The sequence below is a fragment of the Colletotrichum destructivum genome, chromosome 10 (assembly GCF_034447905.1).
Source record: "Colletotrichum destructivum chromosome 10, complete sequence".
Taxonomy (NCBI): domain Eukaryota; kingdom Fungi; phylum Ascomycota; class Sordariomycetes; order Glomerellales; family Glomerellaceae; genus Colletotrichum; species Colletotrichum destructivum.
In genome coordinates, this window is record NC_085905.1 from 202,202 (window position 1) to 222,754 (window position 20,553).

General features: G+C 54.0%; 5 protein-coding genes across 5 annotated transcripts; 2 read left to right on the plus strand and 3 right to left on the minus strand.

The window, feature by feature from the left end:
• Nucleotides 1-6,753: 6,753 nt before the first annotated feature.
• On the minus strand, nucleotides 6,754-10,323 carry CDEST_14326 (Putative NACHT nucleoside triphosphatase, P-loop containing nucleoside triphosphate hydrolase). Its single transcript, XM_062930482.1, has 3 exons — nucleotides 8,980-10,323; nucleotides 8,094-8,928; nucleotides 6,754-8,042 (listed from the first exon to the last, which is right to left on the minus strand). Exons 1-3 carry the CDS (start codon nucleotides 10,199-10,201, stop codon nucleotides 7,349-7,351), a joined length of 2,751 nt encoding a protein of 916 aa, XP_062786533.1. The 5' UTR covers nucleotides 10,202-10,323; the 3' UTR covers nucleotides 6,754-7,348.
• Nucleotides 10,324-12,403: 2,080 nt separating this feature from the next.
• On the plus strand, nucleotides 12,404-14,843 carry CDEST_14327 (Putative AAA+ ATPase domain, ATPase, AAA-type, core). The gene has a single exon (XM_062930483.1). The coding sequence runs from the start codon at nucleotides 12,784-12,786 to the stop codon at nucleotides 14,296-14,298; it is 1,515 nt and encodes a 504-aa protein (XP_062786534.1). The 5' UTR covers nucleotides 12,404-12,783; the 3' UTR covers nucleotides 14,299-14,843.
• A 1,195-nt stretch (nucleotides 14,844-16,038) lies between these two features.
• On the plus strand, nucleotides 16,039-16,461 carry CDEST_14328 (uncharacterized protein; the record flags this gene model as incomplete). The annotated part of the gene is made up of 1 exon (XM_062930484.1): nucleotides 16,039-16,461. Exon 1 carries the CDS (start codon nucleotides 16,186-16,188, stop codon nucleotides 16,459-16,461), a length of 276 nt encoding a protein of 91 aa, XP_062786535.1. The 5' UTR covers nucleotides 16,039-16,185.
• Nucleotides 16,462-17,063: 602 nt separating this feature from the next.
• Nucleotides 17,064-18,512, minus strand: CDEST_14329 (uncharacterized protein; the record flags this gene model as incomplete). Its single annotated transcript, XM_062930485.1, has 1 exon — nucleotides 17,064-18,512. The coding sequence occupies one exon, from the start codon at nucleotides 18,510-18,512 to the stop codon at nucleotides 17,064-17,066; it is 1,449 nt and encodes a 482-aa protein (XP_062786536.1).
• A 611-nt stretch (nucleotides 18,513-19,123) lies between these two features.
• Nucleotides 19,124-20,311, minus strand: CDEST_14330 (Putative S-adenosyl-L-methionine-dependent methyltransferase superfamily; the record flags this gene model as incomplete). The annotated part of the gene is made up of 2 exons (XM_062930486.1): nucleotides 19,124-19,154; nucleotides 19,215-20,311. 2 exons carry the CDS (start codon nucleotides 20,309-20,311, stop codon nucleotides 19,124-19,126), a joined length of 1,128 nt encoding a protein of 375 aa, XP_062786537.1.
• Nucleotides 20,312-20,553: the final 242 nt, after the last annotated feature.

The following is a 20,553-nucleotide window of genomic DNA, read 5'->3' on the forward strand; positions in this document are numbered from 1 at the left end:
CTTCACTAGGCATTTCTGATGCGCTGGATTCGTCTAGACTATCCTCTGCTTTGCTGGAGGACAATAGAGCCTGTTGAATCTGCTTTATCCTTGCAAACCTGCTGTTAGGCGACATAGGGACCTTTCTCCTCTAACGTTGGCGTTGTTCCTACACCTAACCCTGCAGTTGCTAGACCTGTTGCTCTAGTATTACTAGTCTAGTTGCTTATTTATTATAGCCCTTCTGCACCTTTCTAGATAGGTGACAAATAGTATAGGTATTTAGGTTATCCTTACCTAACTAGGTTAATAGGTGTAATTAATGTTGCAGATCAGCTAGGCGATAAGGAGTTAACTATAGGGCAATAGATACAGCTTTATCCTACTGTTGGCTGGACTGTTGGCTGGACTGTTGGCTAGACTGCTAGCTAGACTGCTAGCTGGAGGTTGCCCTAATAACTATAGTGTTAGATAGGGGATGCCTTAAGGAGACAGGCTATAACCTAGCCTACTTCTAGCCTGTTTTTATGTTTTAGCTGTTTATAGCTGCCCTTCTAGCCTTATAATAACAGCCTAGAAAGATCCTCTTGCTAATAACTATTAAGTTACTGCACTAGTTAAAGATAGATCTAACCTCCTTCCTATAGGCCTGCTTTAATAGTCTAAAGACTAACACATCTAGAGGCTAGAGGATAGTAGAGGTATAAGGGGGTAGATATAATAGATAGATGTTATGCTAGAAGCATTGCTACATAAACTTTATTGTTATATAGCTGTAATGCCTATCTATAACTAACAGTCTAGCCTTATCTAGCTAGGTGTAACGGTCCAAGGCGTGTGTATTTGCAACAGGCTATGGCGACTACTACGAGTATCCTCAGATGAGGATTAGAAGGGAAGAACAACAAATCTCCGCCTCGCAGCGGCCTGATCAGGGCCATGCGGCCCATGCCGCACTGGCCATCGGATTGTCGGCATCGTGGATTCCGTGGTGGGCCTGACCCGGGGTCGCCCGTGGCCGCGATATCCAGCAAGGCCTCATACGGGCCCAGCCCGTTACAATACCCCCCTCCTCCCCTTCCGAAGGGGGCCGTGTTTCTCTTCGTACTCAGCTAGTGCTATTGTGTCCTGAAACTGGCTGAGTGGTTCCCACGTCGGCTTCGCCCAACCCGTCCATTTCACGAGGACCTTCCAACCCCTACCGTGCTTCTTCTTATCCAGTATCTCCTGGACCTCGTACTCCTGATCAGGTCCAGACACAAGGGCGGCGGGTTGTATATCGTCCTGTTCCTGCGATGGAAAAGGGTCGTTTCCGGCATGCCGCAGGAGGGACACGTGGAAGACGTTATGTATCCCAGGCGGCGTGTCTAACCTGCACGCGTGTGTTCCGACTGTCTCCTGAACCGTATACTTGGCGTTCACCCAGTCCAGTTTCTTTGAGGGCCTGTCTGATTTCACATTCGTTAACCTGAGCCAGACTTTGTCGCCCGGTTTGAACTGATCGGACGGCTGTCGCCTCGCGTTGGCGTACAGTTCTTGTCGCTCTTGAGCCGTGGCCATGGCGGCTTGGGCCCATTCCGTAGCGTCCTTCAATCTCTGCACAAATCCTTCAGCTTTCGCGATAGGGGTGCTGTCGTCCGTTCTCAATGGCTCGTCCACCCTGATCAGGTCGATGTCGTATCCGTGGGTGGCAAAGAACGGACTCATCCCTGTAGATGTCGCCGGTCGGTTGTTAATAGCCATCATTGCCACTAGGGACAATTCGTCCCAATCATCCTGAGCATACGAGCAGAAGGCCCGCAAGTAGGTCTCTACTACTTGGTTAGCTCTCTCCGTGGCTCCGTCAGTCTCCGGATGGTAGGCTGTAGAGAGTCTCTGTTTGATTCTGAGGAGCTGACACAGGCGCCTCCACGTCTGACTGACAAATTGTGTCCCTCGATCAGTCACTATTGCTCTGGGGGTTCCGTGGTGTCTGATCAAGGCAGTAGCAAGAGTGTTCGCTGTTGCTTCGGACGAAATTTCCCACATAGGCTCCAGTATAACGTTCTTAGACAGCCTGTCCGTAATAACCAAGAGGTTCTTGTTCTTCTTCCTCGTTGTAGGTAAGTCGGTAATAAAGTCGAGCGATATCTCTGCCCAAAATCGCTCGGGTATCGGTAACGGTTTAAGAAGCCCTCTGCGCTTCTCTCTCCAGACGTTGCCTCGTCCACAAACGTCGCAGTTGCGGGTGAATTGCCGGACGTCCTGAGACAGCCCTGGCCAGTGGAACGTCCGACTGATCAGGGACTTAAGCACATCTCTGCCCGGGTGCCCTGATAACACGGAGTCGTGAATGCTCTGAATCAGCCGCGTTCGCAAAGGCTCGTAATGCGGGACCCATATCCTGTCCCTCCAGCAAAGCCGGCGTTTTCCGTCGACTGTGCACTCCGACAGCATGATAGGGATTCCCCACGTAGAGGGCAGCTGTTTGGCTCCTTGCTGTACAGCGTCCCTGATCAAGTAGTACCGGTTGTTGTTCTCTAACCCAACGTCCCACAGGCTCTTCAAAGGGTCGTCTTCGAAGGGGTTCACTGGTGGCTCAGTCCATTTAGGAGACTCGTCGCTTCCTCCATCAGCGTCCCCGCTTGATACAAAACCGGCCCTGATGGTCGTCTTGGTCTGATCAGGGCACCTCGGCCCCAGGCTCAGTACTGCGGCGCGGTTTACGCGAAGGCTCTTCCGTCCTTCTTTCAACAGCTGTAACTCTCGTCCTTTCAACCTGTCGTCCTCTTCCCCTAGGGGCATATCCTGCTCCCTTCTCGACAGTGCGTCAGGGGTAACGGCTAGCTTCCCGGGCCTATACTGGATAGTGAAGTTGTACTTAGACAGTGTCTCTGCCCATCTAACTTGACGTTCGGTCAGTTGTCGCTTTGTAGTAAAGTACTTAAGGTTGAGGTGGTCTGTGACGATGGTGAATTCTCGGACGCTTCTGAGCTCTGCGTCCCAGTGCTCTAAGCACCGTATTATGGCAAGCAACTCCTTGTCGTGAATAGGGTAGTTGCATTCCGCGGGGAGATTCTTCTTCGAGAAGAACGCTACTGGACGTAGTAGACCCTCTTCATCGTACTGAGAGAGTGTACCTCCGATCACATATCCGGAGGAATCCGTCTCTAGTACGGTTTTTCGTTCTGGATCCCAGTGCGCTAGTACCGGCGCACTGATCAGACGGGCCTTTAGGTCCTCAAAGGCGTCCTGGCACTCTTCAGACCATACGAACGGGGTGTCCTTCTTCGTCAGGGCAGTGAGGGGTCGGGCGACGGCTGAGAATTGGGGTATGAACTGTCGGTAATAGTTGGCAAACCCCACAAAGGATCGGACTCCCCTTACTGATCGGGGCGTTTCCCATAGCTGTATAGCCTTGACTTTCTCAGGGTCGACTCTTAGACCCCTTCCTACCTCGACAATGAATCCGAGGTATTTCACGCTTTTTGCCTCGAAGTCGCATTTGTCGATATCGATCTGTAACCCTGCCTCCTGCAATCTGATCAGGACCTTCTTAACCTTGCTTCGGTGATCTGCGAGCGATCCGCTCGAGTAGATCAGAATGTCGTCGATATAGGCAGAACAGAACTCATCAAGGTAGTCCCTCAACGTGTGATTGATGTATCGCTGAAAGGTCGCCGGGGCCCCAGTTAACCCGAAGGGTGTGACCATCCATTCGTACAGGCCGTACCGGGTGCGGAATGCAGTCTTCCATTCCTCCCCTGCCTTTATCCTGATCTTATGGAAGGCTGCAATAACGTCTAGCTTTGTTAACCACTTGGCTTGTGATACCGCCCTCAGCGTCTCGCTGATCAGGGGGAGAGGGTATCGATCCTTCTTCGTGATTGCGTTCAGACCTCGGTAGTCAACACAGAATCTCAGGCCTCCGCCAGGCTTCTTCACGAAAAGTACGGGGGCGGAGGCCGAGGAGCTGCTAGCTCTAATGAACCCTTTGTCCAGCAGGTCGGTAAGGGTCTTCCGCAGCACTATCAGTTCCTCCCTGGACATACCGTATAGTGGTCCCCAGGGGGCTTGATGCTCTCGGCCGTTGTTGTCTTTTTCCAGGGGGATCTCGTGGTCTATCCCCTTCCTGTGCGGCGGAAGCTTCTCGGCCTGATTACGGTCAAAGACCGGAAGGAACTGGTGATAGTGTTTAGGGAGCTTGTCTCTTGGGTCCGTCTTCTTCTTAGGGGCCAAGGCTTTCTCGATATCCGCGATACTTGCGGCAAAAATTCTCATACCGGTACCTTCCGCCGGGTTTTCCCGTCTCTCGCGCCTGATCAGGGCCATGAACACTGATGCCGCCTGCTTCTGTAGAGGAAACCGGTGATCCTCCTGCCCGGGTTTCCTTCCTTGTACCGTGTGGTTTGCTACTCCAATATGCAGGGAGTTGGTTGCTGGGCGGACGACCACATCATCGTCTTTCATCCAGGATTGTCCAAGGATCACGTCGTCCTCCTGATCAGGGATGACGTAAAAGAACAATCGTCGTCTCTTGTACCCGTCGATGTCGATGCTGGCGTACGTGACGGTGTCTATAGCCCCAGGCACTGTGACGTTGACCTGTTCGAGGGCTCTCGGTGGTATGCTGATACGCGGCAAGCGGAGTTTCGTAGCGTAGGTGTCGCTGATTGTGGCGTAAGTGAGGCACCCGTTATCCACCAAGGCGTAGGTGTAATGGGTGTTATTGATTCCGATGTTAACATAAAAGGGCTCACTATCCATGTTCTTCCTAACACTCCGCCACTCCTTTCTTGCTTCTACCTCCTGGCGGCGCTTTTCGCCAGGAGTTACTCTTTTCCCGAGTCTTCTGAGGTCTGGTCAGACTCCGTCTCGCTCGATTCCTCCGAGCTACTCTCGGCAACAAGCTTAGTCTTGGACTTCTTGACTTTCGACTTCTTAGTCTTTGCCTTCGGAGGTTTCTCTTCTACGTCCTCACAGTGCCGAGCGAGGTGCCCTGGCCTCCTGCACCTATAGCACAGGAAGTCTTTGGTCCTTACGTCCCTCTTCTTCCCTCCCTGGTCAGGGGCCTTGGTCTTACTGACCTTGGTAGGCTCCCAGTCCATCTTGTCGTGAGGTGGTCTTGTAGGGGACTTAGGCTTTGCCTGACCAGGGGTAGACAGCCTTCGTCGCTGCCTCTCTTGGCGTTCCTGAGAGGACTGGTTGTCTAGGCGAGATCCGATCTTCATTAAGAGCCTGGTGTACTCGGGGTAAGATTCCGGGATATCAGCCACGCTGATCAGGTGGCTGCGTAGGGTCGCATTCAAGGCTCCTTCAAGGTAGTTGATTCTTACAACGTCAACCCATTCGCCTCCTCCGCTCTCGGCCAGTTCCTTCTCGAACTTAGGGAGGAAAACAGCAAAGCTCTCGTACTCTTTCTGGCGGAGCGTTCGTAGTCGGCTGAGTGCCCTGGCCTTGGCGTTTGGGTCTCCATAGCAACTTTCCAGGTAGCTCATGAACTGGTCGGGCGACTCTTCTCCGTTTGCTCCACCCTGAGCGTAGTACGCTGACGCCATTGCTTGAGCTGTACCATCCAGCCTGGCGTATATATATCCAAATATATCAGCGTCACAGTCAAAGGCTCTCCTATCTAGGCGGATCTTTCCTTTCATCTCCAAGAACCAACGTCGGAAGTTTTTACGGGTACCATCGAACTTCGGAGGGTCGGGTATCTGGTGTTTTCTTCGGAGCGCGGTTATCGGTTGAGCCTGATCAGGGGGGGTGGAGGTTGCAGTCGTTGTAGGGGTCTCGTTTGGGGTCGTTGTCGGGTGCCTAGGTGCGGCTAGGGCTTGCTGCAGCAGTCGAATCTGCTCTCCGTGGGCCTCTCGTTCGGCCGCTTGGGTGGTTCGCATCTCCTGTAGCTGGGCAGCCAGCTGACTGATCAGCTGCACCAGCTGCTGTGGATTCTCAGATGGTTCGGCATTCATATTGCCCTCCATGTCGATAGCTCCCGCAACACACTGTGTTCTCTGGGGCTCTTCCGGTCTATCCTTTGTCCCGCAACCACAACGTGGTTCTGTTGAGACTAGACGGGGTACTCCTGATCAGTCCTACTCTGATCGGGTCCACGGGTTCTGTAGCTATTTTGGTTGACGGTCCCTTTTTCAACTAAGCTACGAGGCTCTGTCCTCCAGCCTCCGCCAGACCGCTACTTCTAGAGAAAGGCTCCGACGTCCTTAATCGCGCAGACTCTGGCCGTCCTCACTAGACGAACCGACCGTCTAGTATAGAGGATCCTGGTGTTTGGGATCTGAGGATAATGTAACGGTCCAAGGCGTGTGTATTTGCAACAGGCTATGGCGACTACTACGAGTATCCTCAGATGAGGATTAGAAGGGAAGAACAACAAATCTCCGCCTCGCAGCGGCCTGATCAGGGCCATGCGGCCCATGCCGCACTGGCCATCGGATTGTCGGCATCGTGGATTCCGTGGTGGGCCTGACCCGGGGTCGCCCGTGGCCGCGATATCCAGCAAGGCCTCATACGGGCCCAGCCCGTTACACTAGGTAGGTCTAGTTTTTAGGATAAAGACCTTCTTTAGCTATTCTAGGGCAGTCTAATTAGTTGTCTAGCTATTATCTGAATAGGTAAAGTGCTAGCTATTATAGGGGGATAGATCTAATGGAAACTACTAGGCCTAGACTAACTTACCCTTATAGATAACTATAGGAGGTAAGGAGCTTCTAGCAGCTAAGATGCATTTAATTAGTAACACCTATGCCCTAGATCTAGGCTGTTTTTTCTAGATAGCTTGTGATGCTGCAGATCCTAGCACTAACCTATTGCTTCCCCTACCCTCTATAATGCCAGTCTTATCTATATTCTATCTATTAGATAGATAGATGCCCTAAATAGCAGGGATGTTATCTAGGCGTTGGAACTAGGCCTGAATAACGTTAGTAGAGTGTGCCTTATATTGCCTAGAGTCTATAGCCTTAGGTCTCTTTGTGATAATAGATAGATTTCTCTGCTTAAATTAATGTATCTACCTCTTTCCTAGAGGCTGTTAGGTGCCTAGCAGACGCTCTACTAAACCCTTTACTTATTAATAGGTAAGGGAACAGCTAAGGGATTCTTAAGTAGTTATATAAGCAGCTAGGCTGCTCTCTTAGGCCTAAGATAATTGCTAGTAATTAGTCTAGGCTGTATTTCTGCTTTACTTACTATAAAATTAATGTTAAAGTAACTAGTATAGTATGCCCTATATGCAAGCAGCCTAGCAAATAGGGCGCCTATCTGCTACATCTGCAAGGGCCTGTTAGAGTTGATCTTTAGTATATTGCTTTATTATATAAAAAAGAAGGTATTCTAAAGAAATGGCGTTGTTTAGTAAAAAACTGCAATTGTTTTAATAGTCTGAAAAAGTAGTAATATTAATAAAGGAGGAGAAATAGGGCATTTTTGGGTGGCTCGGATGTGGGGTAGTTAGGTTAATGAGCCGAACGACTCTGCTGGTATCGGCTTGGGTAGCGTGGTTCATCCAGTACCGTGCAGCATACTGCGCAAAAGGGTATGACTCTCTGACTTCCAGCAGCGAAATGCTGTGGTCTAGCTCCAACAGGTACGCAAGACAGACTTCTGTAATATCGGCCCTGGCTAGTGACTCGCTGAAGGCTTCAGATATGTTTCGCTCTAGTCGGTCGGACGTTAGGTATTCCTTCACTGAGAAATGCGCAAGCTGTAGCTCTCTGCCCTCATTACCTCCGTTGCTACCGCCTCGAGTGACAACAGCCACTAAGCTTGAACAGTAGATAGATAATTCGTCTGGTTGTGGCATTCTGTTCTTTGTGTCAAACCTGGGCTTGTTTTCGATGGCCACGGTAATGACGTCAACAGCTTCTTCAATTCGTAGCGGTCGTTCGGAATAAGCAAGAAATTGTAGTAGTCGTTTGGCATTCTGTTCGAATTCAGGCGGAATTCTGCTCAGAACTCGCGCGTAAGTCTCGTCTAATGTCCTTGGTAATGATTGCAGCGTTTGTCGAAGACTGAGGGGATCGGGGCATTTTTCGAGGGCGTCGAGTTGGCACGAAACCCAGCGAAACCTATTTTGCTTAGCGATAGCTATGAAAGAGTCAAGATTGGGTTTGTCTTACATTCCGTTAGCTTTCTCTATCAGGTGGCTTTCGATCTCATTTTGAATTTCTTCCCGTGTTCGCCACCTCTTAAATCCTTCGTGTTGTCTCACTGTTCCATGGACATACGCACGTATGTCTTCCGCGACAAGGTCGCTCTGGAGAATGATCTGATCATCGACATATCTTTCCAATGCTGATTTAATATCATGTTCAGGGCGACTCGTGATAAGAAGGTGCGCATTTACTTGCGATGAGTTTAGAACACTCTCAATCCAGTGTAACAATCCTTCGTTTCTCAGGCCTGTTCTCGCCTGGCATTCATCGAGTGCATCCAGGACGATCCATACTTCGCCGATCTGCTGAGCCATGCCTTCGAAGGTCGATCTCAGCAAGTCAATACTCGGCTGTTGTGAATTACTTTTGCAAGAGGAGTAAAGTGAGTCCAGATGCGTCTGGACGTCGTGACTTTTGCGGTAAAGCTGAGCAATCAGCGACCGAATCGCTTTCTCGAGAGATTGCTTGCTAGTGTCGGTGAAGTCGAAGTAAAAGTAGAGGAGACGCTGAGAGTAAGATTTGGTGTTGCTAAGGTCCTTGATAACAGTCGAACTGAGGATTGTTTTTCCGCAGCCCGGAATGCCGTGGAGCCATAAAGAGGACTTTGGCGTTGTTTTCCACTTGAAGTATTCATCGCTTTCGAGGAACCACTGACCTGTGCCTTCATGACGCTGCTGCAAGGCCTTGTTGTTATTTGTTGATGGATCCGGCGGAACGAGCCACTTCATGACTTCCCCGAAATGGAGGCTTTGTTGCATGTGGTTCGTGGTTGAGTGGATTTGAGACACATCTTCACACACTACAGCGAGAAGTGAGTAACGTAACTTGAACTATAGCTTAGAATACTAACGCTTTCCCAAGATCTCATCGATTCTCGAGGCGCTCTCCACATCCTCGCTGTCGATAACTTGCAGCAATTCCTTTGCAAATGCGGCGGCTGTTGCTGCGGAGTAGTTCTGCCAACGATCGTTCTTATGAGTGTCCGCATAGTCACAGATCCCTCTGATTACGAGGCAAGGGAAGTTGTCCATCAGACCGGCTGCCTCCATCTCGAAGCAGATGCACTTGTCTCCAAGTCGCTGTGCGATTTCGTCCCGGGAAATGCCGTCCTTTATGACAGAGTTGCCGGAAGCAATGACGCCGTAGTGAACTACCGGATCCGTAGACCGGCGCTCTGGTCGTTCTATTTCTTTCCAAGGGTCGCAATGCGCACAAGCTCTTGTCCGGCTGAACTCTGGAGAACCTGTGTCGTCGGATGGCTGGCTCGTCGTGGCAACATTCGTACCGGCAAGCGTTCCCACAGAGTCATAGACAAGCCAGAAGAACGACCAAATCCAGGCAAGCGCTAACTGAAAATAGATCCTACTGATATCATGCGGAACGGCTCTTGTCGAAGGCACTGTGATTTGTCGATTTGGGCGCTGGACGTGTATAGAGGATGCTTCAAATAGCCGGTCGTTGTGTGCCCCTTGGTGAACGTACGCAGCGTCATCAGGTTCTGCCTCTGCTAAGAGCGGATGTCGCTGGAGCATATCGTCCAAAATGCTGCGTATCTGGGGTCCTTTGAGTCTTCTTTTGGCCTTCACTGCTGCTAATCCTTTCAGAAGGACCTCGGGCGGAGGGGCGAGAGAACCGACACGTCTGAACTGGCCGTCGTTTTCCAGCTTCCCTACATCGTACTGTACAACTCCCGGGCTTGTACCGGTCGGCTGGCTGACGACAACATCGCCGAGACGGATATCGGTGTTGTCTGCCAGCTTGGGAATGCCGGCGCCGATGCCGACCATAAGGCCGAACCGAAGATGTGGAAGAGAGCTGATCATGCTCCACGCGGTCGTCGCTGCGGACACAGTGCCGTACTTGCCGGCGGCTAGCGAGGCGATGACCACATTGTGGTCTCCAATCCGACCCCAGACATAGGTGTTTGTGTCTTTCGGGTGCTTTCTGAAGTTTTCCGGCTTCTGGTGCTCTTCGTCGAGCACAGCCTCTGCTGCGGTAAGCTCCTTGTCAAGAGCGGTGATCCACCCGATGGTGTACATATGAGGGCCTGGAAGTCGCTGTAAGGATGTCATGGCGCTTTCATGGAGCTGGAGAGGTCTCGTATAGGTGAGACTTCGTGAAAGGATGAACGGTGGGTGATGCTACTGTTGAAGACGGACGTCAGACGAACATGTTCGATATGACCCCTGAGCGGGGTCCTGCGAACTGGATAACCGATCAGCTGATACCGTTGAGCGATTTCAGTGGCCGACGATGATGGCGCCAACGCGTGTGGATGCTGCCTGGCTGCTTACCCCCTCTCCCGATGATTGGCAGGGAGAAGAAATGTGGCTCCAACTGGCCCAGCCTGATTGAAACTGCATAAGAGAACAGCCAAGGGCCAGCACTAGAGTCAACTGACCGAGATGAAGGCCGTCATGTTTTCTGCAGAGCCTTAACTATACCAGTCAAAGACCAGTCGTTGACACAGGTGTAGCGTAACCTGTACAACGACCTATTGTACCCGGGGACGCTCTACGAAGGAGGATGAATAAGTGTATGAGTTTTCCGGAGAGAGGCGAGTTACGGGTTTCTAAAGATGGAGCGCCTGCGGTGCTGTAGGCTGACAAGCCAAGCACCACTGCCAAGCCAGTTGAGACCAACGATGGCCAATGAATGGAAAGTTGCTGCATGTGAAGGCAATAATGCAAATGCCGGCGAGACTCAGAACAGGACAGACCCCACCCTGGCTCTTTCGTAGATGGCAGAATTATGCATGCTTCTATGTCATGGACATAACACATTCAGAATACCATGGTAGCAGGCAAAAGTAAAACCCCCTGCTGGGTAGATATGGCTAAAGCAATGAGTACTTTGAGATTCTTGTGCACGCTCTGCACAAATCTGGCCAGTAAGAGTCACTAAGGCTGTAGATCACAGCTCCATACTACCTAGAAGGGAGCTTAAACTTACCCCTAATACCATAGTAGGCAAGAATAGTTTTCCCCCTCTTTCTGTGGTCACAGATTTCCAGAGAATATAAGTGTAGTATCTTTACGTATGTATATATGTATTTGTGTGGTGTGTGGTGTACGACACGCGGGCAACTTGCGAATAAAGACGGGCCTGAGAGTCGAAGTGAGAGTAGTATTGAGTGTCTACAAAACCGTATGATTTTCCAAGGCGCACAATTGTGCGTATTTTGACTGCTCTGGTCATTTGTGATTTGAGAGTTGGTAGAGTACCGTGCCGTGTTGTGTTTTTTTGTTTGTGGCTGCGGGCTGCGGGCTGCTGCAACACCACACACCATCCCCCAGACAGAACGGCACAAGGTAGTCAACTCATGCAGGACTTCTTGAGCGGGAGGCAAGTTGCCTAGCCAAGACGCCGGCTGGGTTGCCCGTCTGATGAGGCGTCCGAGCCCCCGCGAGGCAGGCTGCGGTCAGCATTTTGGGGACGAGGGGCCAATAGAATGGCGGGCTTGGCTCTTTGGAGATGCGGGATTGTGCAGCGGGGTACCAAGGTAGGATTGAATTCGCTGCTTCGGGGTGGGTTAAAAATGCAGTGAAAATCAGGCGTCGGTGAGCAGACCTTTTTTGATAGCCGGCTGTCCTGAATGGTCAAACATCTTGGGTTAGCCACGTTCCTTCGCTCTTCTCTTGTGCGAACCATGGCAAACCAGAACTTCACTGCATTCTCAACCCACCACGAGTCGGTACAAATGCGGACATGCTGCAATGCACCACCCGCATTTTGCAAGATTATTCGACAGCGATATCAGACATCGGATTTTGGTTCACTGTGCGGCGATAAGTCGAAGCCCATTTCATGGACCAGGACCCTTCCTTAAGAAAGCTTCTCGAAAGCGATCAATAGTCAACGCGACATGGCGTTAGGCGTAAGGCTCGAAAGCTGTTAGTGCGCAGTTGAACTTTTATAGATGCATTATAGGAAAAGCATAGACAGCTTAATGCAGTAAAAAGAATCAAGGATGTTTTCTTTAATATGTAAGGAGTAGGTCAATTGCCTGATGTGCTGACATAAGCAGGAAATTGCTGGGAGGATGAGTTTGGTTTTGCAAATGGATTTTTGCTATTACAGGGGACCTTTTTTGCGTTCCAGGGTACTTTGCACTGATCCTACGCAGCTACTACACGGAATATTACTCTTCCGAAGGGGCTTACCTTTGAGGCTGGTGCTGTGGCTTAGGGCTTCGCAGTGTGGCTTACAATACTTCTGTGGCTTACTGTGGACTCAGGTGTGGCTGTTGCTTGCATCGAGTCGCCGAAAACCTTTCCGCTTCACTCATGAACAAGGCCCCATCGCCAACGACCTTGCACGCCACGCCACGCCGCTCCGCTCCGCTCTGTTGCTTCCGCTTCTTGTCACTCGTTTTCGTTACCATGCGTTGATTCATCCCTTTGTTTCTCTTCCCCGGCTTACATGTCCCCCGACGGAGCGATCCCGCTGACCCGTCATCCTCATCTGGTTCAAGCCACGTATAGTCTATCCGATATCCGGCCTTGAGAGATAGAGGTCGATAGCTAAAGATCCATCTCCGGATCCGCCGGCCCTTTCGGCACCCCCCCCTACTCGGGGTGTCTCTCGCCTTCTCCGGACTCCCGTCTCACGACGCACATCCTCACGTGGTAGCCGGAGCGAGTGACCGGACACAATGTCACACCAGTTCCACGTCGCCGGCGCGAGCCACGCCCTGCTCGATCCGTGGTCTCACGGCCTCGGCATCATGAAGGACGTCCTCACCCGCTGGTCCGAGCTCGACATCACCCAGATCGGCTCCCTCATCGCCATTGCCGGCACCCTCCCCGCCGCCTGGCGCCTCCTGCAGCACGCCTGGCGCGAGGCCTCTGCCTGCGTCGCCCGCTTCTTCCTGGCCTCCGTGACCATCCCCGGCGGCGACCCCGTCAACCGGGGCGTTGTGAAATGGATTCTCGCCAACCGGCCCCGGCACTACCGCTCCTTCACCGGCCGCACCGAGGTCGGACGCGCAACCTCGGACCGCGCCGCCGCTCTCAAGAAGACCCGCCACGCCGTCCAGTACTGCCCGCACTGGACCTCGCGGTGGCTCTGGTTCGCCGGCGGTCTCCTCGTGGTCACCCGCGCCGTCGGGGACTTTGGCTCCGCCCTCTCGGATCCCAGCTACGACGGCATCGGCGGCGAGGACCTAACCATCAGCTGCCTCGGCTGGTCAGCGGAACCCGTGCGGTCCTTCATCGAGACCTGCCGCGAGTACGCCGACCGGCAGACGCAGTACTTTGTCCTTATCTACTCGCGCGACCGTTACGGCATGTCGTGGAAGCCCAAGGCCCGCAAGCCCCTCCGCCACCTCGACACCGTCCACTTCGACCACGCCGTCAAGCGTGAGCTGCTGGCCGACATCCGCAACTACCTCGACCCCACGACCCAGATGCGCTACCAGAGCCGCAGCATGCCGTACCGCAGGGGCTACCTCTTCTACGGCCCGCCCGGCACCGGCAAGTCGTCCCTGTCCGTGGCCATCGCCGGCGAGTTCGGCCTGGATCTGTACGAGGTCAAGGTCCCCAGTGTCGCCACCGACGCCGACCTCGAGCAGATGTTCCAAGAGATCCCGCCGCGCTGCGTCGTCCTGCTTGAGGACATTGACGCCGTCTGGGTCGAGCGCTCCACCACCTCTTCGTCCTCGTCGTCGTCCAACAACAACTTCCACGAAAGGAACGGCAACGGCAGAGCGCACTCGCCCGAGGGCAGCAACGTGCCCAACTGCACCCTCTCCGGCCTGCTCAACGTCCTTGACGGCGTCGGCTCCCAGGAGGGCCGCATCGTCATCATGACCACCAACCGCCCCGAGCAGCTCGACGGCGCCCTCGTCCGCCCAGGCCGCGTCGACATGAAGGTCCTCCTCGGTAACATCAGCCGGCGGTCGGCCGAGGACATGTTCGTGCGCATGTTCTCGCCCGATCTCGGGTGCACGGCGCACCTCGACATGGACGAGATCCGGCGGCTCGCGGCGCGCTTCTCGAGCCAGATCCCCGAGGACGCCTTCACGCCCTCGCAGCTGCAGGGTTTCTTCCAGGTGCACCTCGAGAGCCCGTACGACGCGGTGGAGTCCGTCGGCGTCTGGGTCGAGAGGGAGCTTGCGAGGACCCAGTACAAGGGGTTCGAGTTAGTCGCTGCCAACGGAACGGCCTAATTGTGTAATAGTACGTGTATTATCTTTGTGTATCTTTAGACGTCTTGGACCCCATCTTTCCTTTTTTTGGATTCTCTTTTGTTCTTGTTTCTCGGGGAGATAAGCCTCTCGTCCGGGCATCGTGTAGTAGACCTTGCGTAGAACATCCATCACGCACAATTAGACTCTTGGGGGGGGGGGGGGGGAAGGTCACCCCCGGCACCACAGGATACACAGTACATGAGTCATGGCCTGGTTTTGGGTAGGCTAGGTTGTTTGGGGGTGATCGGGTCTATTCCTAAACACTTTCCCCCGTCATCCTACAGATTACATTGTCATCATTGTGACCACCAATCAACCCCGTGCGACGAGAGATGTGTGACGAAACAAAAATACACAAGAGACGAGATGCTCGGGTTTGCTGCCCTGGAAGAGATGACCCGATAAGCCCTCGTGGGATCGTCCACTCGTCCCATCAGCTCGAGCACCCCTACGATCGAAACCGTAGATGCTGCTATCCGATGTATACGATGGTATCCAGCCGAAGTTAGATACCCTTGCTCAGGTACTTTCTAGCCACCCCCCCCTACTAATTTTGGTTTAGTCAACATTTGCAGTCCTTCTGGTCTGTTAGCAAGAGAAAAACATGGAAGATGTACTATACCTTTTGAAGTCATAAGGTTGTATGGGTGGTAAACACACGTCGAGGGACATAAAGCTTACCCCACTAACCATGTAAATCGTCCGGCAGGGCCCAGATCATCATCACCGACATGGACGTAGGCGGAACTGCACATCGGACACCGCAAATGTCCTTGGCCAATCACCAGGGCAACTCGGCAAGACTCAGACGACATGCGAAACAGATGAATCTTGCTTAATCTTGTCCCGCTCTGCGGCCGTCAAACTACCAAGGCTACCCACCAGCTCCGACTCCCTTGCGAGCAGAAAACCCTTTTTGGGCAAGGGGGAGGAGCCAAGGATGCGGTTCGTGGATCCTCTAGATGTGCTTAAAAGTCAAATCATGACGGATTATTCCTCTGGACAGGCGCGACGTGCGAGCCACACAGAGTTTACGGAGGGCTCCCGTTGCCGATGCAAGGCACGCGTCATGGAATCGGATGGATACCCCCCCGATCGTGCCCCGAGGTGTCGGTCGGTCGGCACATCGCTCCCTACACCATTCCAGATGGGAAGGGGAGAAACAGTCTCGAATGCCCTCACCTTTACGAAACGGATGAGAGGGGGGGAAGAGGGTGGCTGGCAAAAGTCAACCCATGGTGAGGGAAACTCTATAACCGCCGAAGCTTTCTTCTACTCCAGCGATATGAGCCGGCACGGCCCCAGCGGCGGTTCAAGCCTCTGGATACCCGACTAGGCACCTTTCGCCTCGAGCATGTTTCCAACGACGTCTCGGCCGCGACTGGGCCCCAGGTTTCCGGGGTCGATGCCGACTGGGTAGTCTTGATTCCGGGTCTACTACATTGTAGTCCGCTCACAACAGACCTTGTAGTTGTTCGTAGTTGTCCTACCACCACGTGTTTCGATACGAGCACGGATGCTCCTCCTTGCCCCCCCCCCCTCTCTATTTAAGGGCTTTGAAATATTAAGCTTAAGCTTTGCAGCTCTACAGCTGTGAAACGCTGAAGTCACTGTTCTTGCTTTTTACAAAGCGGACTCAAATGCCGAGGTGACAGGAGGATAAAAGAGGCCGTACAATCCGCTTACATCGGCCATTGTGGATAGATTCTGTCTGCCCATCCTGTGTCCAACCTCGAACTTTTATAACGTGGAGTTATCTGCTCTATCCAACTCTAGCCATTATTATAAGCCATCATCACAAGCCATCATCACACGCCAGGATTCTCAGTCCTCACATCGACCCCATTCAAAATCAACCGCCACAAAATGGTCGCCCTCCGCCTCTTCCTCGTCTTCCTCCCGCTCGCGGCCGCCGTGCCGTCCTCGTACGCCCTCGAGCCCCAGGACCTCACGCTGCACCGGCTCGTGCGCCGCCACTGCGAGAAGCCCAATAACTGCGGCGCCGCCGTGCAGGGCACTGAGTGCAATTTCTGCTGCGCCAAGGACGTGAAGCCCGACAGCACGCACTGCAAGGCGGCGGCGGACAAGGCCTGCCAGGCCGATGGGAAGGAGGGCGTGACGTTCAACTGTGACGCTGATTGAGTGGGGAGGGAAAGGGGGAATGGAAGGGGGCTGTTAAGGGGTGAGTTATCACGAGTTCCGATAGAGCTCAGAGACCGGCAAAAGACATAGTGACTGACCATGTATCTTGAATTAGGTATGACTATGAACGTAGCGTGGAGAGCTAATCATAAAAGACGGGTCTTATCAGAGGGTGGTGGCAAGGGCTTGGTTGACTGAGAGTTTATGGTTCATGATGACATGTTGTAAAGGCTGCCTTTTTGTTGTCGTACAACGATTCGATATTGTCCTATGCCTGGTTTGATGTGAAGAGTTGGGGGGGAGACCCCGTGACGACGAGGTGAAGATGTTCCAAACCGCGTTCCCATTCCAAGACCCAACTATGTCGAAGACTTTTTTGATCGTAACCTTTTGAATGGCCCCACTGATACCATCCGCGTCGTCCCAATAGCTTGGAACTATATTCCATCACTCGACTTATCATTGTGCCATCAGTGAGATCCATGCAGCACACCCTTCGCCAGCCCGTCTGTTTGAGCAACAGACGAGCACAAGGCAGACTTTTCAAGCCGTGTAGCTCATCGAAGGACCGATGTTGATACGATGGATAGCCAGCCCGACTGTCACGGCTCACTGGCGTTACCCTGCAACAACTCCCGCAGCCAGAGGAACAGCCAAAGGAACCGACATATCGCCGTGCTTGAAACCATGGCGTCCGCCTTGAGCACAACGGCTCGCCGCTGCAGCTGGTGCCGTGTGTTCTCGTACGCGACCCTCCTCCAGGCCTTCAGCACGTCCGGATGGGGCGCCGCCTCGCTCGTCGCGACCACCGTGACGGTCGTCGCGTCCTGGTCGACCCGGTACCGAAAGATGTAGCCCCCGTTCACCTCCCCCCACCACAGCTCCATGCACCCCAGCCGGGGCATGCGCATCGCGGCGCGCGCCGCGGTCAGCAGCAGGTCGTACGCCTCGGACTGCGCGCTGGATAACGCTAGATGCCGACACGACAGGACCAGGAAGCGCAGGTTCGGCCAAACCGACATGGGTGGCGCGGACCGGGCGGACGCCAGCCGGAAGAAGTCGGCGCCGTCGATGGCGTGGTATATCGTCACGTCCCGGAGTCGATAGCTCACTTCCACCACCGCGGCAACGAGCTCCGCGTTCGACGGCTTGGGCCTGTACTTGTCGCCGTGTAGTTCCGGCGACTGTGCTTCCCAGAGGTGGACGCCGCAGGCGGACGGTCGCAGGGTCCGGAACAAGGCCGTGTTCGCGTCGTCTCTCGCCCTCTGCCCCTGGACGTCCACGCCTCGCCAGGGTTGATAGCACACCACCGTCAGGTCCACCAGACTTTCGAAGAGGAGTCGTAGCGCCGCGGCCGACAGGCTTCGGTACAGGCTCTTGTTGACGCGGAGACGACGGACGGCCCTGACCTTGGGAAGAAGAGTGGGAGCGCCGCAGTCCTGGACAAAGTCCAGGAGGTGCCCCAACAGGCGTTTCCTCGCCCCCCAGAGGGAGAAGCGTCGCCCTTGCAGGCTCTGATCGTACAGCAGATGACGCCCGCCGTCTTTGGCGTCCCGGAAGAAGTGCTGCTTGTCGCTGAGCACGCCGCACTTGATCTCCAGCGTCATCGCCGCGTCGCCGGCGACCGGCCACCGCGAGAGACAAGACCAAAGGCTCCGCACGGCACGGGTGAAGCGCCAGTTGTTCGCGTCCACCTCCGCGCCCGACTCCTCCCGGTAGCAGCCCTCGCATCCGTAGGACCCCAGCATGATGTGCAGGGTGAGGTTCTTGACGAGTCGCCTGCGCCGCCCATGGACGATCCGGTGGAATGCCCTCACGTCTTGGTATCCGTTTCCCTCCAGGAGGAGCAGGGACTGGAACGTGATCTTCTCGACGGCGGCTCGCCATTCGCTGCATACGCTGGCCAGCGCGGCCTTTTCGTGTCTGGCGTTGTCGGCTGAGGCGACGAGGAGGTCGAGGATTGTTAACCGGAGTTCAGCGGGCAAGCTTAAGAATGAGCTTTGTCTGTTTCTTTGGGGAGGTTTTTCTGGAGGAGTTTTCGATTCCGGCATCGTGGAGGTGTTTACGACGCTATGATCGCAAGAGTTTGATCAGAATTTAAGTGCGTAGATGTAAGATCCAAAGACATTTGATCTTTTATTTTGCTTTAATACGAAGAACTTGGGTTATTTGAAAGGAACAAACGATTAAAAACTTCAGATGTAAGAGTACTCCGTTGCTGTCGGACTGGTCTCCGACACCAGATATCCATCACGGCACAACCTTGAGTGGTTAGAAGCTTTTCTCGATCAAATTCCCTAGTAACTCGTTTCCATGGTACGCTAGACCCAAAACTCTCACGGTTGTAAATATCTGAGATAACTCCACTTCTTCTTCTTCTTCTTCATAACTCTTCCGCATCCTACCAGAGCCGGCAAGATCCATATGCGCGCTGAACTCTATGGACCCAGACACACACAAGTCCATAAGCCACTGCGTTTATATCAACCGCATAGAATCCAAAGGCACACATGGAAAAAAAAGAGAACGAAAATGAATAAGGTTTTCCACAAGATCGACTACTAGCCACACCAACCGACAACTCTGTTCCGGCTCATTTTCATCCTCTTTACTTTACCGTTCATTCTGTCGCTGGGCTGGAATACACTCACTCATTAACGTCTCATAACGGCTTCCGCCCGTACACGATCGTGCTTGTGACGGGGTCAGTAAAATACGCCGGGCAGAACCAACCCATGACGGGCCAAACTCACGTTTCGCACCACCCATAATTCGCCTTGTTCCTGATCTCCTTCCTCATCTGCGCGTTCAGGACCACCGTCTCCGGCTGCGACCACCCGAGGATCTGCGTCAGCAGAAATGTCCCGAACCCCTCGATGCTCTCCTCGAGCGCCAGCTGGATCAGCATGCCGGCCCGCTGCAGCCGCGGGTCCCTCGGCCACCCGTGGATCGGCAGCTTGGCCTTCTTCTCGACCACGTCCACGAAGCCGGCCGCCTCCATGTTGTCCCGCATCGTGTGGCCCTGCGCGACCGTGAAGGACCGCCCCGTCTTCCGCCCGCCCTCGTCGAAGACGCGGCCCCACTCGTGGAAGATGTGGTCTGGCGGGTAGTCGACGTGGTCCGAGTGGATCCCGGCGTTGATCTCGAGGTTCTGCACCCAGCCGCCCGGCCGGAGGTGGCGGTACGCGCTCCGGTACAAGTCCACCCAGTCCGGGATGCTGCCGTACAGCTGCCGCAGGTGGATGAAGTCGAAGTGGTCCTCGGGCCACGTCCACCCAAGCAGACAGTCGTCGATGATGAAGCGGAGGTTCGCCGGGACCCACCCGGGCTGAATGGGGCTGATGTCGGTGCCGATGACCTCGGCGTCCGGGTGCTGGTCGGCGAAGTCGATGGCCCAGATGCCGGTGCCGGTGCCGACGTCGAGGACGCGCTGCGGGTGGTCGTCGATCGGGGCCAGGTACAGCCTGTCGTCGAGCAGCATGAGCAGCGCGTTATGGATGATGTCGAGCCCCTCGTTCTGCTGGTCGTCGTTGGGGGCCCAGTACTCGGTCGTCTGGGTTGCCTGGTATGTCCGGCCGTGCAACCTGCGGTATTCGAAGATGCTCTCGGACAGGGACGTCGTGGACGAGGCGACGCTGGCGGAATCAATGGCGGAGTCGTTGTCGTCGTTGTCATCGTCATGGATGGTTTCAAGCCCCGGATCGGCCTCGATTATTGGGGTATGAACGTCTGCCGAAGGGACTGCATCATTCGTTGGCGGCGGTTCCACTCTATGGGTATCTTGGATAGGACTAGCCGTCGACGCTGCCGCGGGAGGTAACGCCTGCTCAGCTACCGCGGAGGTGGTCATTTTGTGCAACTGATGCTGATTTCGTGGCAGTCGGGATTTGAGAGAAGACATAAATGCGGGGGATAAGAACCAGAGTGTCGAGAGAGAGATGGCGTAGGCTTCGCCTGGCCGAAACATCCGCCCTTTAAGATGAATGCCGTCGCACAGACAATGCAGTGGAACATCGCCAAGGTGTCGTCCGGGACGCGTAAATCGAATGGCACACAAGCTCTTCACTAAAACACGCCGACCAGTTACGCCAT